At 60.3% G+C, this 13,861-nt stretch overlaps 1 protein-coding gene across 2 annotated transcripts in view; it reads right to left on the bottom strand.

Annotated features, from left to right (window-relative positions):
• Positions 1 to 13,861, bottom strand: part of PRKCB (protein kinase C beta) — a 331,943-nt gene that overhangs the window by 148,206 nt on the left and 169,876 nt on the right. For both annotated transcript variants that reach the window (XM_066383413.1, XM_066383412.1), the window contains exon 4: positions 2,553 to 2,664. In XM_066383413.1, the coding sequence (XP_066239510.1) occupies positions 2,553 to 2,664 (112 nt within the window). The remainder of the gene's footprint in view (positions 1 to 2,552; positions 2,665 to 13,861) is intronic.

Raw genomic sequence — 13,861 nt, forward strand, 5'->3', positions numbered from 1 at the left:
GGGGAGGGCGGGGCCGGGGTGTATATGAGCCGGGGAGGGCGGGGCCGGGGGGGGTGTATGTGAGCCGGGGAGGGCGGGGCCGGGGGGTGTATATGAGCCGGGGAGGGCGGGGCCGGGGGTGTATATGAGCCGGGGAGGGCGGGGCCGGGGGTGTATGTGAGCCGGGGAGGGCGGGGCCGGGGGTGTATATGAGCCGGGGAGAGCGGGGCCGGGGCTGTATGTGAGCCGGGGAGGGCGGGGCCGGGGGTGTATGTGAGCCAGGGAGGGCGGGGCCGGGGGTGTATGTGAGTCGGGGAGGGCGGGGCCGAGGGTGTATGTGAGCCGGGGAGGGCGGGGCCGGGGGTGTATATGAGCCGGGGGGGCGGGGCCGGGGGTGTATGTGAGCCGGGGAGGGCGGGGCCGGGGGGTGTATGTGAGCCGGGGAGGGCGGGGCCGGGGTGTATATGAGCCGGGGAGGGCGGGGCCGGGGGTGTATGTGAGCCAGGGAGGGCGGGGCCGGGGGTGTATGTGAGCCGGGGAGGGCGGGGGCCGGGGGTGTATGTGAGCCGGGGAGGGCGGGGGCCGGGGTGTATATGAGCCGGGGAGGGCGGGGCCGGGGGTGTATGTGAGCCAGGGAGGGCGGGGCCGGGGGTGTATGTGAGCCGGGGAGGGCGGGGCCGGGGGTGTATGTGAGCCGGGGAGGGCGGGGCCGGGGGTGTATGTGAGCCGGGGAGGGCGGGGCCGGGGGTGTATGTGAGCCGGGGAGGGCGGGGCCGGGGGGTGTATGTGAGCCGGGGAGGGCGGGGCCGGGGGTGTATGTGAACCGGGGAGGGCGGGGCGGGGGGTGCACTGAGGCTGAGCATCGGGGAGCTCCCGGACGCAACGACCCCTCAGAGTTGTCCCGAACGGAGACCAGAAAGCTGGGCCTTTGCACGTCCGCATCCGCCAGCGTCGGCCATGAGCCCACCCCGGGAGGGGCACCATCCTGGGAGAGACCCCTGGGGCAATGCCCCACTAGGGGCGCAGCGGGGAACCCACGGTGGCCGGGGGCAGAGTCTGGGGGCCGTGGGCCCTGAGAGCATGTGATGAAGCCCCGTAGTATTCATCATAACTAATGACAGGAGAAGGATTTAGGTGCAGGTGAGAGGAACAAAACATGTCTTCACACTGACCCCGAGCCACCGGTGTCACAGGGGTCACATGGTTTGGAGACCCTGTCTCTGTCTCATGGCCTTGCTCCCTCTCTGTACCCCTGCACGAGCCTGTGTGAGTGCCTCTCTGGGTCACCCCCGAACACCCTGTCCGGGGGTCTGTCTGTCCCTCCTCTGGCCTGAGTGTCTGTCTCTCTCTCTCGCTGACCCCCTCTGTAGCTCTCGTCCCCTTTCCTGTGCCCAGGGACGTCTGTGTGTCATTCCCCCCCCCACGTCTGTCTGTCTGTCTGTCTGTGCTGCAGGGCATTTCCCCACCTCTCTCTCTCCGCCCCGTTCACACTGCGCTGTGCTCTGTCCCTCTGTCCCTCTGTGAACCCCTCCTTCTGTTCCCCGTGACCGCGCAGCCTGCTGCTGGCCAACAGGCCTGGGGGGGCTACCGGCACCCCGAGTGTCCCCGTCCCTTTGCAGTAAGAGCCCTCGAAGCCTGCCTGTCCCCTGCACCGCGGGCCGCTCGGGCCTCTGCTCAGGAAAGAGCACCCCGCCCCCACCCCAGCCTGGCCCACCCCGGCCTGGCAGAGAATCAGTCGCCACCCTCGTCTACCTCAGCCGGGGGGTGTGGTGAGAGGCAGGCCCGCCCCGTGCGGAGACAGCCGGGCCCTGCACATCCGTGATGGGAAATGGCTGCGATGGCCCCGATGTGTCCCCGCCTCCCTGTGTCCACACCCGTGAAATGCCCTTTTCCACACTGAGTGGGACCCTCGCCCCGGGACTTGCTTCGGTCCACAGGACTTGCTGTCTTAATGCACTGGGACCAGGCAAAAGCCGTGTGGGCAGGCCCAGGCCAGCCTACTGGGGATGGAGGACATGTGGCCCGTCATCCCCACACCCCCAGGGACAGCCGGGGCTCTGGACAGGTGGCCCGTCATCCCCACACCCCCAGGGACAGCCGGGGCTCTGGACGGGTGGCCCGTCATCCCCACACCCCCAGGGACAGCCGGGGCTCTGGACGGGTGGGTGAGGCCATCCCCACACCCCCAGGGACAGCCGGGGCTCTGGACAGGTGGCCCGTCATCCCCACACCCCCAGGGACAGCCGGGGCTCTGGACAGGTGGCCCGTCATCCCCACACCCCCAGGGATAGCCGGGGCTCTGGACAGGTGGGTGAGGCCATGCAGGCCCAGACAGCCCCCGCCAACCGGCTGAGCCACCCTCCGTGCCTGGGTAAGCGCAGCCCAGACCCGCCGGACTGCCCTGCAGAACCACGGGCTAACTGAGTGGTCACTGTTTCCAGCCACCACAGCTCGGGCCGCACACAGCTGGCCCCGCAGCGCCCCCAGAACTTGGGAGAAGGCACCGCAGGCGACCCTGGCCACCCCCCAAGCCACGAGGAGGCAGCCGGCCGTCGAGGGGCGAGTGTACTCACTGTCACATTTCATCCCCTGGTGGATGAGTCCGTACAGCAGGGACCCGCAGTGGTCACAGAACGTGGGGCTGGAGTACGTGTGGATCTTAAACTTGTGTTTGCTCCGGGGGTCCTGAGGCCGAGGGAAACAGACAAGAGAGGCGAGCGTCAGCGTGAGGCGCGTGGAATTCGCTCTGCCCGGGGTGTCGCCGGAGAATGCGCCAAACACGGGGAGGACCATCCCGGGAGCCCTGCGCCCAGAAGGGCCGCCTGATTCGCAGAGGGTGGGTCACCGAGGAAGAAGCTGCAGGTCCCCTTCCGGCCCCGGCACGCTCGCTGTGCCCACAGATCTCCATCCGAGAGCCGGCCTCCCGGTTCCTGCCGCAGCACAGACTCCGCAGACAGCAAGAACCAGGTGACAGGCGTGTCCGTCACACGAGTCCGCTGGCTCCTCTCTCCTCCCGCTCCCCTTTAACCTGAGTCGGGGTGTGAGGCCATGTGCTGGTACCTCACCCCCCACAGAGCAGAGCTCGGCGTCCAGTACGGAAACCGCAGGGCATGGCGGAGCCCGGTAAGACTTCCACCCACGCCCACTCTTCCCTCTAGTGACAGAGTCCCCGAGGTTTAGGCCAAAGTCCGTTTCCCAGCCTCCCTTGCAGCTGGCGTGCCCGTGTGACTGAGCTCTGGCCAATGGGACATGTGGGGGGAGGGCCACTTCCTTTAGAAGAAAGTATCAGCACCTCCCTGGTCCCCTCTGCCCCTTCGCCTTGGCCGGGAGACACCGCGCATCACCGTGCACATTACTTGTGTGTGTGTGTGTCTGTCTGTCTGTCTGTGTGTGTGTGTCTGTGTGTGTGTGTCTGTGTGTGTGTCTGTGTGTCTGTGTGTGTGTCTGTCTGTGTGTCTGTCTGTGTGTGTCTGTGTGTGTGTGTCTGTGTGTGTCTGTGTGTGTGTGTCTGTGTGTGTGTGTGTCTGTGTGTCTGTGTGTGTCTGTGTGTGTGTGTCTGTGTGTGTGTGTCTGTGTGTCTGTGTGTGTGTGTCTGTGTGTGTGTGTGTGTCTGTGTGTGTGTGTGTCTGTGTGTGTGTCTGTCTGTGTGTGTGTCTGTGTGTGTCTGTGTCTGTGTGTGTCTGTGTGTGTGTGCGTGTGTGTGTCTGTGTGTCTGTCTGTGTGTGTGTCTGTGTGTGTCTGTGTGTGTGTGTCTGTGTGTGTGTGTGTCTGTGTGTGTGTGTCTGTCTGTGTGTGTGTCTGTGTGTGTCTGTGTCTGTGTGTGTCTGTGCGTGTGTGCGTGTGTGTGTCTGTGTGTGTGTCTGTGTGTCTGTGTGTGTCTGTGCGTGTGTGTCTGTGTGTGTGTCTGTGTGTGTCTGTCTGTGTGTGTGTCTGTGTGTGTCTGTGTCTGTCTGTGTGTGCGTGTGCATGTGCGTGTGTGCGTGTGTGTGTGTCTGTGTGTGTGTCTGTGTGTATGTGTCTGTGTGTGTGTGTCTGTGTGTGTGTGTGCGTGCGTGCATGTGTGCGTGTGTGTGTGTTTCCTGCTAAATGAAGTCGACAGCTCTCAGAATGAAAGCTGAGCCCCTTCTCCCCAGCATCACCCGCCGAGAAGCTGGGCAGAGAAAGACATCGCTCCTGGGGGGCAGGCCAGTCCGAGGAGGAAAGCGGGCACTGTCTACTCAGCAAAAGTACAAAATGTTTCCTTTTATTCCTTCTGGACCCCATCACCCCACTTCTGGGATGGATGCTGGAGGTCGGCCCTCCAACACAAGAAATAATATATGTTCGTGGCTGTTTTTTTGAAGTAGAGGTTTTTAAGAGCAAAAGGTTTCAAACAAGCCAGGTGTGACTGGCGAGAGTGGGGGGAGCACTATTTACACCGGCATGCGGCTGCACGAGGACACAAACACTACGCCCAGGTAGGAAGAACAAGGAACCCTTCTGCTCTGACGTGGAGCACTCTCAAGGGTCGATTTTTAAGTGAAAATGAAGAGAAGGGGGGAAAAACCCCAAGGTGCAGAAGAGTGTAGGTCTCATGTTGCAGTGTTTTGTGAAAATGTGAGAAAGGATACAAAGTGTATTTACGTGCCTCATCGCAGCACTGGGGGAAACGCCAGAAGGGTGCGCTCACTACAAGGGGGCCTAAGCAGAGAGCGTGTATCTGCAGAGGGGGGGGAGCACCGTGCCTGGGGTGTCAGCTGTTCCCCTGGGGGCCACGGAAGTCCCCCAGCAGGTCCCGCCGCGGAGGGAAACACAACAGGGACCGCTGTGCCCCCAGGTGGCAAGCAAAATGCCAAGAATTCCCAGGAGACAGACGTAGGGAAGCCTTCCCTTGGGGTGGCAGGGGACTGAGATTTCGAGAACATGAAACGTTGTTTATACAATGTCAGAAGCTGAGTGACACTGTGGTTTGGTGCAGATCTTCCTGGAGAGACCACAGAGCAGGTAACTGTCCGTGTGTCACCTGGTCGGCCCCAGCACGTGACTCACCACACCTTCTTCCGCCCACCCCACCCCTTCGGCAAATAGCCGACAGTTCCATCGCTTGAAGGACAAGAGTGACATGTCAACTTCAGCCGAACTTTAAATATGATTTCCCAGGTTAAGATCCAGAGTCAGCGTGGACGTCAGGGGATTAATTCGTCACCGTGCTCAAATGGAACACCCAGCTCTGGCAGGGACCAGGCTTTGGGACTCCGGGGGCAAGTCACTGAACCCTTTTAAATATTCACTTTCTTCCTCTGAACATGGGGCCGTGAGAGGATCCTATCTCGTTCCCACACTGATGAGAGAGCACAGTGAGTGGCTGCCGGACACCCTCGTTTAGTAAGTGTGCGGGGTTTTCAGGAATCTTCTGTCCGCGGCCCTTGTTCCTGTTTCAGTTCCCAGTGTTGCCTCTCTCCGCATGACGGGTGACAGCTGTCTGCTGCTTCCCCTTTGTCCTCGGGTCTGTTCCTGCTGCTGTATTTAGAGAGTTCTCCCCAGACGGCCCTTCCTTCTCTTACGGTTTCACTTTCTACACTGAGATCGCTCTCTCCCTTGCAATGTGTTTCAGCAGGGGCTCCGAGGACAGACCTGTGATTTTCTTTTTTATTTATTTATTTATTTATTTATTGTATTTTTCTGAAGTTGGAAACGGGGAGGCAGTCAGACAGACTCCCGCATGCGCCCGACTGGGATCCACCTGGCATGCCCACCAGGGGGCGATGCTCTGCCCATCTGGGGCTTTGCTCTGTTGCAACCAGAGCCATTCTAGCACCTGAGGCAGAGGCCATGGAGTCGTCCTCAGTGCCTGGGCTAACTTTCCTCCAATGGAGCCTTGGCTGCAGGAGGGGAAGAGAGAGACAGAGAGGAAGGAGAGGGGGAAGGGTGGAGAAGCAGATGGGTGCTTCTCCTGTGTGCCCTGGCCGGGAATCGAACCTGGGACTCCTGCATGCCAGGCCGACGCTCTACCACTGAGCCAACCAGCCAGGGCTGTGATTTTCTTTTTCTTTAGTGCATGGTCAGCCGTCACCAAGCCATGGAAGGAATGCTCTTCTTCCCACTGGCTGGACACGCCTCCTTGATTGCACCCCAACTTCTCCTGTGTCCTTTGTTCATCTCTGAATTTTCTCTTATGCTCCACTGGTCTCTCTCTCTATATTCCCACCTCAGTGACATACTCTTTTTTTTTTTTAATTTTTTTGTATTTTTCTGAAGTAAGAAACAAGGAGGCAGTCAGACAGACTCCCACATGTGCCTGACCGAGATCCACCCGGCACGCCCACCAGGGGGCGATGCTCTGCCCATCTGGGTCTGATGCTCTGTTGCGACCAGAGCCATTCTAGCGCCTGAGGCAGAGGCCATGGAGTCGTCCTCAGTGCCCGGGCCAACTTTGCTCCAATGGAGCCTCGGCTGCAGGAGGGGAAGAGAGAGACAGAGAGGAAGGAGAGGGGGAGGGGTGGAGAAGCAGATGGGTGCTTCTCCTGTGTGCCCTGGCCGGGAATCGAACCTGGGACTCCTGCATGCCAGGCCGACGCTCTACCACTGAGCCAACCAGCCAGGGCTGTGATTTTCTTTTTCTTTAGTGCATGGTCAGCCGTCACCAAGCCATGGAAGGAATGCTCTTCTTCCCACTGGCTGGACACGCCTCCTTCATTGCACCCCAACTTCTCCTGTGTCCTTTGTTCATCTCTGAATTTTCTCTTATGCTCCACTGGTCTCTCTCTCTATATTCCCACCTCAGTGACATACTCTTTTTTTTTTTTAATTTTTTTGTATTTTTCTGAAGTAAGAAACAAGGAGGCAGTCAGACAGACTCCCACATGTGCCTGACCGAGATCCACCCGGCACGCCCACCAGGGGGCGATGCTCTGCCCATCTGGGTCTGATGCTCTGTTGCGACCAGAGCCATTCTAGCGCCTGAGGCAGAGGCCATGGAGTCGTCCTCAGTGCCCGGGCCAACTTTGCTCCAATGGAGCCTCGGCTGCAGGAGGGGAAGAGAGAGACAGAGAGGAAGGAGAGGGGGAGGGGTGGAGAAGCAGATGGGTGCTTCTCCTGTGTGCCCTGGCCGGGAATCGAACCTGGGACTCCTGCATGCCAGGCCGACGCTCTACCACTGAGCCAACCAGCCAGGGCTGTGATTTTCTTTTTCTTTAGTGCATGGTCAGCCGTCACCAAGCCATGGAAGGAATGCTCTTCTTCCCACTGGCTGGACACGCCTCCTTCATTGCACCCCAACTTCTCCTGTGTCCTTTGTTCATCTCTGAATTTTCTCTTATGCTCCACTGGTCTCTCTCTCTATATTCCCACCTCAGTGACATACTCTTTTTTTTTTTTAATTTTTTTGTATTTTTCTGAAGTAAGAAACAAGGAGGCAGTCAGACAGACTCCCACATGTGCCCGACCGAGATCCACCCGGCACGCCCACCAGGGGGCGATGCTCTGCCCATCTGGGTCTGATGCTCTGTTGCAACCAGAGCCATTCTAGCGCCTGAGGCAGAGGCCATGGAGTCGTCCTCAGTGCCTGGGCCAACTTTGCTCCAATGGAGCCTCGGCTGCGGGAGGGGAAGAGAGAGACAGAGAGGAAGGAGAGGGGGAGGGGTGGAGAAGCAGATGGGCACCTCTCCTGTGTGCCCTGGCCGGGAATCGAACCCGGGACTCCTGCACACCAGGCCAACACTCTACCGCTGAGCCAACCGGCCAGGACCTTACTCTCTTAACATATCCTGGGTTTCTAAAGAATATCATCCAGCAACATGCCTTTTGCACCCGCCACCCACCCCTCCGCCGGCATGGCTGTCTGCCTCAGAACTTCCACGGTTATTCCCACCCACATATTCTTCCAGAAGCTACTGGAAATGCCGACCTCTGCCAACCCTGCGTACTGTCCCGCCTACAGCAGCACCCAGTTCAGTGGGCAGGAGAGGAGAGCATCTGGCCTCAGGCCTCCCACCGGCCCTGCTGCAGGGACCAAGGTCTGGTCAGCGACAGTGCAGTTGATCAAGAAGAGCCGTGGGCCAATCTGAACTCAGAACAAGGAACTGTGTGGAGCAGGTGCTGGGCTGAGCTAAGGGGGAGGGGGGCGGAGGAGGGGGTGACCCGGAATCCGGGCTGGCAGCCCAGAAAGGAGAGAGAGAGAGAGAGAGAGAGAGAGAGAGAGAGAGAAACATCACATGTGGAACTTGACTGTATGTCCTTCTCAAAAAAAAAAATAATTTTTTTTCCCCCTCAACTCTTCTTAGTTGTCATTAATGCTAAGCGAGTCTTCAGCTTTCCAGGGTATGCTGTTCCCACCGGCGACCTCAGTTCATTAACTAGGTCGGAGGTCCCGACCCGGCTACGCCATCCATCCTCCCCGGCATGTGCGCAAACCTCCTGCAGAGACGTGTGCCCAGGCCCTGGGTGGGCCTCCCAGCGGGGGCAGCCACCATTTCATGGCGATGGTGTGCTCCTCAGAACGGCAGCCCTGAGCCAGCCCCCCCTGAAGGCAGCCCCACGCTGGAGCCCATGCCTGACCATGCCCTTCGGGTGGGCTTACACGCTGCAAGTCACCGCAGACCCCGGCCCGGCCCACCCGCCGGACACGGCCTGGGCCCTGCAGGCATCCGAGTGTGTAACTCCCGCACCAATCCCAACTTTGACCGGCGTAGCAACCACAGGAGGCCGGAGTCAACACGCTGCCTCCATTCACTGAGCCCCGGAGGGCCCGTGCCATCACCCCCTCAGGCAGAGGGGCGAGCCCTCCTTCTCCTGAGTTTCCACGGGGAAGGCCAGCGCCCCACCCCCGTGGCACCGAGGCCCAGAGCCCTGGACCTGCAGATCCAGCCCCAGGTTGGGTCCTCGGGGTATGTGAAGCCACTAGCTTTCCAGCAAGTGAGTCCAGCAGGTGGACCAGCCAGGTTCCCCTCAACCTGCCAGAGGACCCAGTGCCCACGGAGAGGCGGCCAGTCCCGGGTGTAAACTGTGAGGCTCCAGGGTGGGGGGCCCCCCCGATTCAAACGCCAGCTCCCCTGCTCGTGAGCTGTGCCTTCTGTTCACCGGCGGTCACGATGAGATTCCCTGCCTGGGATGGTGACAGTGACCGAATTGCTTAGAACCTTTGCTGACACAGAGCAAGGCGCTCATTAAAGAGGTCTTCCGTCAGGGCGTCCCCAGGTGCCCGGAGTTGTCACTTTTCCAGGAAACCTCCCCTCTGCTCCCCGCTCCTTGAACTTCTAGATTTCCTGGGCCAGTTTGTTCCCCTCCGGCAAAGAGCCCCGCCTTCTCTCCCCACTCAGTCACCAGACATTTGTCAAGCGCCCTGCATGTGTCCAGTGCCAGGGGAGCAGAATCGGACACAGGGTCTGCCCGCCTGGGCTCCCAGCCGAGCTGAGAAAAGACAGTGAAGAAAAAAAGCACAAACGGATGCTTTCAAGTGCTGGGAAGGAGAGGTCGTGGGGCTCACAGCGTGGAAGGGGAGAGATTCCGCTGGACAGAGAGATGAGAGATCCAGGAGGAGGGGGTGTACCCGGGGCTGAAGCCACCCGGCCGGGGCTCTGGGTGCAGTCCAGCTGCACGGGGTCCTGCTTTGACCCCCCCCCCCATGGGCCTAGCGGACACCAGCCCAACTCCACCCACCGGCCTGGCTCCCAGTTCCGCCTCAGCCCCGTGCCCTGACCCCAGCTCAGACCCCTCCGCCCCCACGGGAGGGGACTGAGGAGAGCGACCATGAGTCAGCCTCTACAGCTAGGCAGTCCAAGTTCCATCCCGGCTTTGCTGGGAACTTCCAGTCTGGCAGCCTTGAACAAGCTGCTTCAGACATCTGAGCCTCGACGATCGATCTCACTTCCGAAACGGAAAGAAGAGCCGTCGTGCGGCGAGACACGACGGAAACGGAGCCCGCACTGCGAGGCCAGGCTGCCCGGGACCGAATCCCAACGCCAGGATTTCCCAGCTCTGTGACTTCAGGCAGGTTCCCTGACCTCTCTGTGCGTTGGTTTCTTCCTCTTTAAAATAAAAATAACAATAGCTCTGATCCCCATCGGATGGTGAGAACTTAACGAGTTAATATTTGTCAAGGGCTTGCAGCACAGTGCCTGGCTCTGAGTAGAATGCCGTATACAAGCGTGTGCTGAACAGAATACGATAAATGTCTCTGCTTCCTAAACTGGCAGAAATTCATGAAATCACGACGGGTCTGTGCTGAGCGCGGTGACTGGCGTGCAGCGTGCACCTGCTGCTGAAGGCTAACTGAAAATAAAAACTACCTCTGTGACCTTGGCCAAGTCACTTTCACTCGCTCTCAGTTCCTCCTTCAGAAAACAAGGGGGTCCAGGGGGAGGGGGCACTCCCCAGGGGGCTTTTCAAGTTCTGACAACCTGGGTGGTCCAGGCTGCTCGCAGAGGGGCCCCGCCTCTTCCTGTGGAGGCCACAGTGTGAATTTGTTGCTCACAGTAACACAGCCGTGGGTCAAGGAGCAGCCACACTGTAACAGGCCACCCGCCCTCCTGTTATAAACGAATCCTCCGTCACCCACAAAACACCCCTCCTTCCCCTGCGGCCCCGTGGGCCAGCGGAGGGACAAGTGGCACAGTCTGCACACCCCTCTCTCCCCGTGGAGTCGGGGCTCGCCCAAACGCAAGACGAGGACACGGGGCCCCTCGATCTGTGCAGATGCTGCTGGCTTGATCTCTGGGTGCAGGGCAGTGCCCAGCTGCCCGACAGCCGCCCGCCACAGAGGCCCTGGCGTGGAGGCCGAATCCCAATGCAAGGATTTCCCAGCTGTGTGACTTTGGGCAGGTTCCCTGACCTCTCTGTGCTTTGGTTTCTGTGCCCTGGTCCCTCCAGGGTCAGGGCAAGTTCAAATCCAGACTCGGATTCTTACGAGTCGTGGGACTTGGCAAGTCGGTTTCCTCTTCCATAAGAAGGGTTATCACACACACACACATACACACACGTGCACGCACATGTGCGCGCACACACACACTCCCCGCTGCACTTCAGAGGAGCAGCGGAAACCTTCGCGTCATGTTGGGCAAATGAGTTTGTAAAATTTGTATTTTTTGAGTTTGCTCACTTTTAGTGTTAAAAAATGGCGCTGGGCAGCGCTCGGTATATGTGATCTGTGAAATTGCAAATGACCTTCCTGCTTGGGAAGGGCCCTTGTCTGGCTAAGGTTGGCAGGGAAAGAGAAGGAAGCCATGTTTATGGCGAGGAGCAGAAGGAGGGGAGAGCAGGCAGGGTGCTGAGGGAGAAGCCATGTTGGCAGAGTGAGAGCAGAGAGCATGCAGGGTGCTGAGGGAGAAGCCATGTTGGCAGAGTGAGAGAGGAGAGCAGGCAGGGTGCTGAGGGAGAAGCCACGTTGGCAGAGAGAGAGAAGGTGGGCAGATGGGGAACCGGAGCTGAGGGGCTCTGGGATCTCTGCTGAGACTGGTGGGGCCTTGAATTCCAGGAGGAACCAGAGAAGAGTCTCCTGGTTGTGGAACCGGAGAAGGTGTCCGTGGCTTTGGGAGCCCTGAGTGAAGGGGAAGTGTTTTCCCCGTGTGTTTGCTCGTCGGCTGGTGCGAGACTTGAATAAAGGAATGACCCACCAGTTTTTGGCTCCACGGTTTCTTTACCGTCTGCCCGAACCCCATGAGAACCTGCCTGTGCATGGTCACGACGGCCGTGACTACGGGCCACACATGTAGAAAAAACGTGAAGGGCGAGGGGGCTGTGACGCCCCCATCAGCGCCTGGGTGTCTGCCCCCCACCAGCTGTGCAGGGTCTGGTTCTAACGGCCCCGACCACCACTAGACACGGGCTCCACAGAGAGGAGAGGCCTGCGGAGGCGGGCGAGTCTGCACCTAACCCCTCGTCACCCTTTACCGAGAACGTCACTGGGACGCGCTCTGCTCAGCGAGTCACTGGAGACCTATCACGTGCCGCGTGCTGTCCCCACTGCAACTGGGACCTGATTGAACAGCAGACACCGACCCCACCGGCTGGGGTCTATGCCCATGGGGCAGAATAATAATGGTCATTGTTTTGTTTTTTAGTTTTTAAAATGTATTGATTTGAGAGAGAGAGAGAGAGAGAGAGAGAGAGAGAGAGCGAGAGCTGTTCCTGCGAGTGCCCTCACTGGGGATCGAACCTGCACCTCTCCACCTCAGGATGACGCTCTCTAACCATCTGAGCAATCCGGCCGGAGTAACGGTGGTGCTTATTATTATAGTAACAGCGGACACAGGTCAGGCACTGCCCTCAGAGCTCCCCATGTGATGAACGCATTTGACCCTCGTTGGAATGGGTTGGTTATCCCCCCTCGCTTCACCAGAGAGAAAACTGGACCACAGAGACGTTAAGCGAGCTGCCCAAGGTCACACAGTGACCTTGTGATTTGCATCCAGATTCTGGGCTCTTGGTCACACCACGTCGTACCCCTGTGACGCGGGACAGCAGGAAGAGGTCTGCGGTCCTATCGGAGTGCGAAACAGGAGGGCTGACCTGGGCAGGGAGGTGGGGGAGGTCGGGGAGGTCGGGGGAGGCGGGGGAGGTCGGGGAGGTCGGGGAGGTGGGGGAGGGCGGGGGAGGGCGGGGGAGGGCGGGGTAGGTCCGGGAGGGCGGGGAGGTCGGGGAGGTGGGGGAGGGCGGGGGGGGGGGTGGGGGGGAGGGCGGGGGGGGGCGGGGGGGGGTCAGGGGTGGGGGTGGGGGGAGGTGGGGGAGGGCGGGGTAGGTCGGGGAGGTTGGGGAGGGCGGGGGTGGGGGGGGTGGGGGGGTGGGGGGAGGTGGGGGGGTGGGGGGAGGTGGGGGGGGGTCGGGGAGGGCTTCCCTGAAGAGCTGCAGCCCAGAGGCTGAGCAGGAGTCACCTGGGGTCCTGAACCTGAAATCCCCTGGGAGGTCCAGGGTCAGCCAGAGACTCTGCGGGCATCTGGCTGGGTCGCGCCCGGGCACCAGTGTTTGCCTGTAAAGCTCCACAAATGACTCAGCAGGCACCCAGGAAGGACTGAGACGCACTGGAGGCAGCGGGAAGCAGGTAGAGAGGAGTGGCCCCCCAGCAGCGGGGCAGCACCTGGAAGTGCGGAGGGTGGGGGTCGGCTGGGGCACGGGGAGAGGCAGGAGGGAGCAGAGGGCGGGGAAGGGAGCCGTCAGCGAGGCTGGAGGCGTGGACGGCCCGCAGCACGCAGGGCCTTACCACAGGGTAGACCCCATAACCTGTCTTCCAGGGGGACGTGAGAACGACACGGACACCAACGACTGGGGGCTTCCAACGCAACGGGACACCCACGTCTGCTCACGGGCCAGCCCGGCAGAGGGTGGGGTGGGGGGTGTACGATAGCCCTGCTCATAAGCCACAGCAAAGAGGACCGACTGTGTCCCAGGAGCAATGGGAAGCCACTGACATGTTCTCAGCCGGGACAACAACACGCTCATGTCCATCTGTTTTCAGAAAGATGGCGCCGCAGCAGCGTGGCAATGACAGGCCCGTGGGACAGAGAGGAGGGGTCAGGGGATCGGGGCAGGGGGCTGCTGTCCCGGGAGGAGGTCTTAGTGGAGTCGAGACGGGGCTCCTCTCCCTGAGGATGAAGCCGTGGGCGGCAGCAGCGTGTCGTGACAGCACAGAGCGGCCTCCAGGGCCGGGGCAAGTTCAAATCCAGACTCTGATTCTTACGAGTCGTGGGACTTAGCAAGTCGGTTTCCTCTTCCATAAAATGGGCGTAAGAGAGTATCTGTGTCACGGGGGGAGGATGCCGCGAGTTAGCGTATACAAGTCACGAAGAACAGCACCTGGCACAGGCTAAGTGCTACGTGAGCGCTAGCTGTAATTATCACGTCCGGGGTACCATGGGAGTTGGCGACGCAGGGATGTGTGGGTAGGGGAAGTCGGGGAGCACAGAGGACGAGG

The sequence above is a fragment of the Saccopteryx leptura genome, chromosome 4 (assembly GCF_036850995.1).
Source record: "Saccopteryx leptura isolate mSacLep1 chromosome 4, mSacLep1_pri_phased_curated, whole genome shotgun sequence".
NCBI lineage: Eukaryota > Metazoa > Chordata > Mammalia > Chiroptera > Emballonuridae > Saccopteryx > Saccopteryx leptura.